This window comes from Rhagoletis pomonella, unplaced genomic scaffold (genome assembly GCF_013731165.1).
Source record: "Rhagoletis pomonella isolate Grant_MI unplaced genomic scaffold, Rhpom_1.0 Rhpom_scaffold_00010, whole genome shotgun sequence".
Taxonomy (NCBI): Eukaryota; Metazoa; Arthropoda; class Insecta; order Diptera; family Tephritidae; genus Rhagoletis; species Rhagoletis pomonella.
In genome coordinates, this window is record NW_023458564.1 from 14422965 (window position 1) to 14433445 (window position 10481).

The window sequence follows — 10481 nt, forward strand, 5'->3', positions numbered from 1 at the left end:
AAAAGTTATTCTCAAAAATCCTCTCTGATCGGCGCAATCTTGTATTCAATCATTCTTGCACCACAGTTCTATATATCGTCGTTTAAAGTGCAAAACCGCGTACCAACAAAATGCAAAACCGCGTATCAGCGAAATGCAAAACTGCGAATGTAAAGTTGTAGAAATTATTTTCTAGAGCGTAAAAACACTCATATTTCAAAACGGTTTTTTATAAAGCAATCGCATTTCTGGCTAGTATATTTCAGGACGAATGGATAAGGATTGAGCCAAGATCCAATTTTTGGCAGCCAATGTCAGTTACGCGGTTTTGCAGAGTGACGATACGCGGTTATGTACTTTAAACGACGATATACATATGTATGTATTTGCATCTTTAGATAGTTGGCAACTCTCTTAAGAAAAGTAATTACTTCTGGATAAGACAGCATTTAAATGCCTTTCATTCCCTAAACGCGTAGCAATATTTTATTTAAGATATATAAGTTCACAAAAATTTTAGACACGTGGCAATCCTATTTAGAAGTTAGTATGGTAGAGCGGTGAAGCTCTCCATCCAAATGGTGCTTCACTTATTAAATTTGATGGAATTTGTGGAATACAGTGCTTTCAGCTCTTTAAACCCCTTTTTTTAATAAATTACTAAATTTCAACAACGCGACTACTTTGCGCTCCTTCAAAATGATATATAATTCATTAAATTTGATAAAATATTAAAGGAGATATCGTTTGGTAACAGAAGAGTACCTTTTAGAAATAAGTATATAGATAGGTACTGATTTATCCCAGTTTTCGTGTTTCTGTAAATTACCGTTATATGGTAGGTGGGCGTGGTCATTGCCCGATTTCAAAGATTTTCAACAGATTTCTTAACTAGACCCTAGGCAAGACTCGTACCGTACTCGTTTGGTAAGGATTGGTGAAGCGGCTACTGAGATACAGCATTTCATCATAAGTGGGAGGGATCACGCCCATTTTTCAAGAAATTCTAATTAATATATATTTTTACCAAAATTCTACTTCACATATTAATTTTCAACAATTTGCATCCAATATTTACTGAAATATCGTAGTCCTTGTAGTAGTAGTTCTCGATAATATCTTTATATGGGAAGTGGGCGTGGTTACAGTCCGATTTCGCCCATTATCAATACCAACCTGCCTTGGATAAAGGGAAACCTATGTAAAAAAATCCTTGGGATATCTCAGGCCCTTATTATGAGCTGCATTCGATTTTCGATCTTCGCTGGCTATCGAAGATCGAAAGTGAAATTCGTATTATGAGCTATGCAAGCGTGTCGAAATTTTCGTTGAGTATCGAATTTTCTGTCGAACAGAATTTTGCTTTCGATGGTGTAGCGAAGTGTTAGAAAATTGTGAAAAATATGATTTTGTATATGTTTTCTTACATTTTGGCGGCTAGACACTAATTTTAAACAATTTTTATTAATTTCATGCAGTTCTAACATCGTGAATACTAAACACAAGCTCGAAAGGCCTTGGGAAAGAAAATCCCAACACTCTGTTGGCACGACCTCTGAGAACAAAATCGTAGCGCTGTTGAGTTTTAAAATATTTTAAATAGATTTGGCTCACAAACGCCTCTTTAGATGGTCGGAACTTTTTAATGAATCTGTAGACAAATTTCTTAAATATATTTTATATCAAAATATATTCGAAAGACTAATAAACTTAAACTCTCTTAAACATTTGCTACTCCTGGCCAGTTTACTAAGCTCTCATCCTCTGACGAATCGTTGAACCAGAACTCGTTGTACTCATTTTACCACGTTTTTATAAACTTGCTTTCTTTTTTACTTCATTTTAATTAGAACAAATTTACATAAATATGTATAAAAACACTATTTAGTTTGCTCGATTTGTAAACAAAGCTTCTCAGCGGTGAAAAATATACTATTGTGAACAACCTAAACGAGCGAAATTCACAATAGCGCTATTCTTCATCGAATGAGCGCCATAATACCAAATGAAAATTCGTTCGCTCAGCACTTTCGACCACAGTCGAAAATCGAATGCAACTCATAATAGGGGCCTCAATTTTTGATCGAGCTATCGTTTACACGGACGGACGGGCGGACAGACAGACATGACTTAATCTACTTCTCTATTCATTCTGAACATTTATGTGTACATTTGTCTATATCTATCTCGATTCATTTTGGCTGTTTCAAACAACCGTTATGTGAACAAAGTTAAGCTCGGAACACTTTGACGACAGCAAGCGACAAGCAGCATCTGTCAAATTTTAAATACACACGTTCTTACGGACACAATTATTTTGAGGACAGCACGACATCTTGGCTGCAAGACTGCAATTGTCGAAGTCGCCAAATTAAATCTATTTCTAATTTTGCCGGCAACATGAGTAGATGTAGTGCTGCAAAATTAAATTGTCGCAAAATTAATCACATATTCTTGATTGTTCATGTTTTTCTTATTTACTTAAATAAAAATACACAATTTGTGAAATAAATATACCAAAATGTCAAACTTTAAAATCAGCTGTTTGCTATGTCGCTGCCCTGCACAAATCCCGACTACTCCATGCATGCGTGTAAAGAGTACTCCCTAAGGATCAAGGAGTACTCCAAAATTAACCACAATTCATATAAAAAATATGGTCCAATTAACATTGCGATGTCCTAGGGCAGGACCATATACTCTATCCCTGCATTACATCAGAGTAGCACAAAACTACTCCAACATATTAACAATGGCATTGTTGTTATATTTTTTCGTTTGTATACGCTTTTGTTCTTCACTTCTCGAATGCTTTTTCGAAATTAATTAAAACCAAGCCAAAAATTAAAAATTACATGTTGCCTCTGACGGCATTTGAACCCGAACATGCTGGGAGCTAAGAACTAACAGCGAGCATCTCTGCACGTTCAGCTACAGCCAGACATGCAAATGTGCCTTCAAATGCTCCACTTCAATCACATTTCGTTAAAACACGAGCAGTGATCGGATAACAAACAATAAGCTGGCGCAGAGACACGAGTTGGTCCGCTACAGACAGAGGAACACTTTTGTAAGTACTCCAATTTACCACAAATAGACTACATGGTCCAACGATTTTTGCAGGGTGAGGTCTTCAAAATGTTTAAGAAGCTGGCTTCAAGGCGACATTTGTCGACAAAATGATGTCGCTGTCGTTACGTCGTGAAGTTGCAGTCGTCAAAGTGTTCCGAGCTTAAATATACCCTTTTGCACAAGTGCGCTCGGAATACAAAGGCGAGTGCAGCACCGTACTTTAAAAAAAAAACCCATGTGTGCAGCGCAGAGAATGAGACGAATACAGATGCTTATTTAATCTAATGTTGGTACCAAGTTGCTACGTTTTTATCATTTTTCACATTTAATCTTTTATTAAATTTATATATATATATATTTTTTTTTTTGATTCGAAGGATATGATCATCCTTTGCCGCTTTATTCTGTATTCGAAAAATTATATGGTTCAATGGAACTGAATTCAGTGCTAAATATTTGAATAAATCATTCAGATTTAGATAGCGTTTTTAGAAATTTATCTAGGAAAAATAAAACATTTAGGGTTGGACTCACAGTGCTTAGTTAAACGATTGTTAACTTAACGACCAACAAGAGTTTAACTTTGAATTTATATTCAAAGTCACATAGTTAACAATGGAAATTCATATCGCCTGAAAATATACAAATTCTAAAAATCATTACTTTTCTTTCAAATTTGAAATTCGTTCCACAGAAAAAATTTAATTTCACAAGAGTTTAACTGCTGTTTTAAACTTTTGTTAACTGGGCGATGTGAGTATTAAAATTAATGGTTAAAACTTTTGTCACCATTACATCCATAAAAAATACAGGACAGTTAAAAAATGCGTATAATTTTCGTCATAAATTGATATAATAAATTTTGTGTTTCTAGTTCAGCTTTCGTCAATCGAAATATTTACCTCAAAGGTGTTTTATTTGATTATATCTACTTTTATAATCCAATGCTATGCTACTGCTAACAATTTTTAGTAGTGGTTCAAGGACGAGTTCTAAGCCCTACGGTAGCATGCTAGGAAATATGCACCCGCCACCGGTGACTTGAGTGGTTTAAACGCGATCACCGCCCACCTGGGGTGTGTGCTCAGGGGATATTTCCTTAGCCACTAACCAGTTTCCTCTGTTGATTTTTCATTTTGTTCGGTCCGATTTGTCTCGGAATATGAGATAGATCCTGTAAAGTGAGTAGCTGGGAGAAGTCTGATCTTCTCTTCCCCACTCCCAGTAAAGCATCTATCGCTCTTTAGTAGGTTTGCAGATGAAATAGTTTGTTTTTTCTGTTAACTTATAGCCATCTAGCCTCCATTGTATATTCTGTGCCTTCACATAAGCTCCTAAGCTTATATTCCCTTATCTCTTTGTTATACAGAGTCAAGATCTAGATGATTTCCAACGCGTCGGCTTCCCGGTTTGTTTTGCGCAGTTGAACACCCCGAGGGTGTTTGTGACTCCCCAGTCAATATTAGTTGGAAATGGAAGGATATCAAGATGGGAGAAGATTAAGGAGATTGATACAGCGGCATCGAGTCACTATGCAAACATCCCTCTTAGTTCGTGGTGATTTACATAATAGCTCCACTTAAGCCCCACTTAAAGTCGACTCTAAAGTTAGTTGAACCTTTTTTTGACAGATACCCCATTTAAAATTATGCCAAAAATCTGCTATTAAATTTAGAGTAACTTTGTTTTGACTGTAACTACGGGCCTAAAAATGTAAATTTGGGATTATAACCTAGTTTGTAAGATGCACGATTCGTAAGATTCAAGAGAAACACGAATATAATTTTAACGGTATTCATTTTAATACGTATTTCGGAAAAACTTCAAATTCATTTTATGAAATTCTTTGTATGAGTTAAACATTAAATTAAATTAATTAATAATTTCACATTTTACATACATTCAAACATGTATGATTGTATAATTTACGCGTAGTTACATATTTACTTTTTATTCTCTGACTTTCCCACATCACGTGTCATTTGCACGTATTCTTGTATTTGTCCCAGTTGTGTCCAGTATATCTCCATCCATAGAGCATGTGCCGCTTCATACTCACTACCATAAAAATTATACTGAGACCATTGGGTGTCATTTTGAGTTTGTTTAGCTTTTTCTGAAGAAGTTTTTTTCCCTTGCGTTTTAGAATGTTTTGTCTTGTTAGTTACTTCCACACTATCTTTTCCTTTTGAAACGCTATCTTCAGTTCTTTTCTTGGTCGATGTTGCGACTTCAGAATCAATTTCTACCGTCTTGATATTACTTTCGCTGTCATTTTCTTCTTCATCGTAATAATTTTCTTCAACTTCATCTTGATCATACTCTTCATCTTCCACTTCGGCACCATTTCCCATTTCATCTTCCTCTTCAATTTCGTCGTCGTTTTCCTGATCCTTATACTCGTCTTCAATGTCGTCGTCGTTTTCTTCATATTCATCTTCCTCTTCAATTTCGACGTCGTTTTCTTCATCTTCATCGTCCCCTCCAGATTCCTTACATGAATCTGGATAGGGAAATAATAATTCCGGATCGATTTCATAGCTGGACCCGGTTCCAGTTTCTGAGGACGAATAATATCCATTTTGAACGTAACGTTCAGGCTCGGTATCAGATGTTACAATGCCGGAAGAAGCGCTAGTGGTATTGCGTTCATTGAAGCCACTGCTTCCACCACGCTCCGAATTCGATCGAGAATTCAAGGAATTACTGGCAGTAATAGTAGGCGACGGATCTTCCTCACGGGAACGTAAAACGGAATCGTTTAGAGCAGGGGAGTCAGAATGCGATTGTTGATGTGGCGGAATTTCAATCTGAAAATATGGCAAAATATATAAGACATCTTTTTTACATTATTTCCATGAACTTACCTGGGCACCTACATTTACTGTTAAATTATGAATTTGTTTAAGATTATATGACATACGTTGACAAGGGGGGACAACATCAGGTATTGTATTGTTTGGTTGATTATGAGCTGGTGAAGTAAAGTGCTTTACTTCAGAAACTTCTAAACTCTCTGATATAGATTGTGAATTTTTCAAGTCACTAGCTGTTGCCGTAGTATTGACGAACTCTTCAATAGAATCCTGCATTCCTGAAGGCGTTGCAACCGAAAGAATAAAAGTTGCTTTATCAATCTCGTTGGAACCAGTTTCTTGGCTTAGGCTGCTGGAATATTCCTCAGCATTGAAATTGGCATAGTCAGAATATATATCATGTTTATTCTCTGCTAAGTTATTTTGGACTGGCTGGTCGATAAGCATAGACTTATAAGCAGTTATCTTGTTAGATACGTGTGGTTCTAATCCAGTTTCTTCAGTCTGTTGAAAGTAATTGGATTAATATTTTTGAGCTGAAATAAATCAGGTTTGCTTAAACTTACCTCTTTCAAAGAATTATTAGAGTTCGTAAGAACTGCATTTTTATAGTCATCAAACAAATCTATTGGCGGTTTCTTTTTAGTTTCACCTTCTTTAGCATCCATTTGACTTTCACAGCTATTAGGATCCACTAGGAATTCGAATAGTGTAGGAATAGCCGCTTTTTGCATTAGCACAGATTGGTATCGAGAAATATCTTGTTGGCTACTACGAAGACTGTCTGCGGCAATGCTACTAGCATCGTCAATGGTATTCGAAGAAGGGAGTTGCTGTGAAGAACCCTGGCGTGAGTCTATGGTAAGCTTATGTGAAGGTGAGAGTATTAGATGGTTACATTCAGGTCGTTCTAAAAGATTTTCCTGTATATTTAGTGCACTATCTTTGGAGTCTACGCGAAAAGTATTTGTATCAATTGATGAACTTGTGTTAATAAAATTATCAGTTTGATTCTCTTTATTCTCTTGTGTATCTGAAAAGGAACTGTGGTCCTGAGATGCTAAGGGTGCTAACGGCTCACATCCAAATTGGCCAAAGTAGTTTTGATCTTTTTCCAAATTTGAAAAATCCCAAATGTCATACTCCTGCTCAGTTTGAGCAATTTGCCTTTGTAGAAATTTTAGAACATTCATACCATTACCAATACGCGATATAAGACGTGTTAATGTGCAACGGTCTTTCTCAGAAGCAACGAAATTAATAGCAATGCCATGCGAACCAAAACGTCCTGCCCGTCCAATACGATGCAAATAAGTTACCATGTCATTCGGTAGTTCCAAATTGATAACCAAGTTAACATGCTCGGAATCAACCCCCCGGGACATGAGATCGGTTGTTATAATAATTCTCGATTTGAATTCTCGAAATTTATGAAACATTGCGAGTCGAGTTTTCTGATCCTGAGCGCCAGAAATAAGTTCGCAAGGCCAACCTTCTTTTTCCAAATAGTTGCAGTAGGAGTTGGCGCGCGATTGGGAGCCAGCAAATATCAAACACTGCTTAAATGCTACACGTCCAAAAATAACCCGAAGGCCTTCTAGTTTTGACTGCATTTCTAATATACTCGTTTTTTGTTCCGGGATTTCATAGGCGAATTGTTTAATTCCAACTAATAGCGTAGCTCTTTCCTCAGTTGAAATTAGTAGAGGATTACGCATTATCTTCGCCAACTCTTTATCTAAGCCGTCACAAAATGTTGCACTACAAGAAATAGTTTGTTTTTTTGCAGGCAAAGCATTTTGTATACGACGCAGATCTTGTCGAAAAGATTGGGTGTACATTTTATCTGCCTCATCCAGCACTAACAATCGCATCTTTGAGGTATTAAGCACGTTGTTTTGGATTAAATGGAGTAATCGTCCTGGAGTGCCCACAACAGCTTTGGCACTTTGTAAACGCTTTCTATCCTCAGCGACATCTAGACCTCCAATTACACTAACAGCACGGAAATTGCTGCAGCAACTCCCAACTTGATTTAGCACCATTTCGATTTGTATGGCGATCTCCCTCGTAGGTACTACAATCAACGATTGGGGCTCTGGCAAATCCATTCGGTAAGCTTCTAGAATTATCGTGCAAAATATTAATGTTTTTCCGGTTCCTGATTTCGATTGTACAAGTAGATCTAAATAAATAAAAAATAAAAAATTTTGCTATTAAATTTTAGTTATTTGTACAAAGATGTTGGGTTGCTGTGCCCAAACGCGTGACCCGAATCAAAACACTTTTGCACACGCTTGTAGACAAAAGTATACGCTTGAAAAAATAGTATACCTGTGCACTATTTTATTAATAATTTCGGTTTGAAATATGGTATTTTTTGCAAATTTTCCGTGCTGAGCTGTCAAACACAAAAAATATCCACGAAATATGTCTGCAATACTTGTTTAGCACCTCTTCTTCGGCAACACAGAAAGGAGAATTCTACTTAGTGAGGGTTATAATCCCTAAGTTCGGCCGAAGACCGCCTACGCAGAAAGGAGTTCTACGCAAAAATACTGTGGAAGCAAGTGAAAATTGTGAGTTTTGGCCATTTTTCTAAGGGGTCCCTAGGGAACCATAGGGAATAACTCTTAAATTAATTAAAAATCTTAATTTCCGGTCTCGGATTGTTATTATTCGCGTTAAAACGCGTCGATTGATACCCCTCTTGATTTTTTTGTCAATTTTGGCCTGGTTCCGCTGAAGTGCACTTTTACCCTACTTAGTTAGGGTTATAATCCCCAAGGGCGGCCGAAGGCCGCGTACGCAGAAAGGTGTTCTCTGCAAAATGTGTTCAGCCACCCTTCTTCGGCACAGAAAGAATTCTACTTTTAACAGAGGATTATAATCCTTTTGCAAAAAATCCCAATTACCACTATTTTTAAAACAGCTATCAAGGGACCGGTGGGGCGGTGAGGGGGGAGGGGTGGCTTTTCATAAAGCGCGGTCCATCCTCTTTCGTTTAGGGAGGGTTGGGGCCACTCCCCTTTCGCCACCCACCACCACAAAATCGTTGTATAATTAACTAAACATTTCCCTGCATATTTTACGTGATATTAGTTTTTAGCACTTTTTAATTACCTAGTCCCGACTTCCCCATTGGAATTGACATGGCCTGGATAGCTGTAGGGTATACAAATCCCGTTTTCTGCAACCCTTTGCGTACTGCTTCTGACAACAACATTTTGCTAAACGGGGCCAGTTCCTTAAGTTTTATGTCCTCTGTCCGGACTTTACCTTCCAGGCTATGCGCAACATTTCCTGCTTCCATTTTTGTGGCTCGCACAATTTTTCACATTAAACAAGGAAACCGCTAAAAAATTTGGCATACTTGTAAAACTTTAGCACAGTATACCAGTAGAAAAGGTTTTTGTTGTTGTGGCTGTTAATTTGGTCCCCATAAAGGACTTGAGGGTTGCGAGCAACTATTTTGCCGCATTCAGGGTGCTGTGCAGCAAAATAATGTGGTGAAAAATTTTAACATCGGATAAATGGCGAGAGAAATATTGTTATGCGCTTTATAAGAAAGCATGAACGTAATAAAATGTTTCATACTTCAATACAACTAATTAGCGCTATTTTTGCAATTCGAAATGATCTTAAAAATATTTGTAGTGAAATATGTACTTTATGAGTTAAATGGAAACTATCTTATATGTACAAATATATTCCGATTTACTTCAAATAAATGATGTTAAATGTTTTATATATGGATCTAATTTTAATAATAAAATTTATTACTTTAATCTACATTGTTTTTATTGTAAATTTTCACGAGTAGTTGCAGTTTTCTGCAATTGTCTCTAGCCGACTATACATGTTAAAGCCAAATAATTTCACAATTTGTACCCTATTAAAGGTTTATACTTTAATAAAATGTGATCAATTATTTAAGAATATATATATTCCGATCAAACTATAGTACTGAATGCTTGACAAATAATTATTTAAATCAAATGATCAATAGTGAACGCACTCGGAGTGAATTTTTGAACACGGAGCGAAATATGCATATTAAGACTAAATAATTTCTAACTTTCTACCATATTTCAATGTAATATGATTAATTACTGAAGAATATATAAACTCCGAACAAACTTCACTACTGAATGCTTGACAAACAATATTTGAATCAAAAGATCAATAGTGGACGCGCTCGGAGCGAATTTTGGAACACGATATAAATGTTAAGACTAAACAATTTCTTATAAGCTTATGTTTTAATATAATATAATTAATTACTGAAGAATATATTAACTCCGATCAAACTATAGTATTAATTGTATGACAAACTATTTAAATCAAATGATCAACAATGAACGCGCTCGGAGCAAATTTTGGAACACTTCATAGAATATTTACAGAGGAAGTATGTTATTTGGTAGAGATCAAAATGTATTTAACAAAGTGTGATTGAATTTGATATTGCTCCCAGAAGAACCATCCTATAGTCATATTGAAAAAAAAATTTTATGCATTTTGAATCGTTTGTTTATATTTTTTACATAATATTAAGAGAGCCGCACTGAGTTGTAAATAACACCTTGTTTAATACACCCATGATACAAATAT

At 36.1% G+C, this 10481-nt stretch overlaps 1 protein-coding gene across 1 annotated transcript; it reads right to left on the reverse strand.

The window, feature by feature from the left end:
- Positions 1-4807: 4807 nt before the first annotated feature.
- LOC118746082 (probable ATP-dependent RNA helicase DDX20) lies at positions 4808-9291 on the reverse strand. Its single transcript, XM_036479845.1, has 4 exons — positions 8991-9291; positions 6434-8052; positions 5919-6371; positions 4808-5861 (listed from the first exon to the last, which is right to left on the reverse strand). The coding sequence occupies exons 1-4, from the start codon at positions 9178-9180 to the stop codon at positions 4995-4997; spliced, it is 3129 nt and encodes a 1042-aa protein (XP_036335738.1). The 5' UTR covers positions 9181-9291; the 3' UTR covers positions 4808-4994.
- Positions 9292-10481: the final 1190 nt, after the last annotated feature.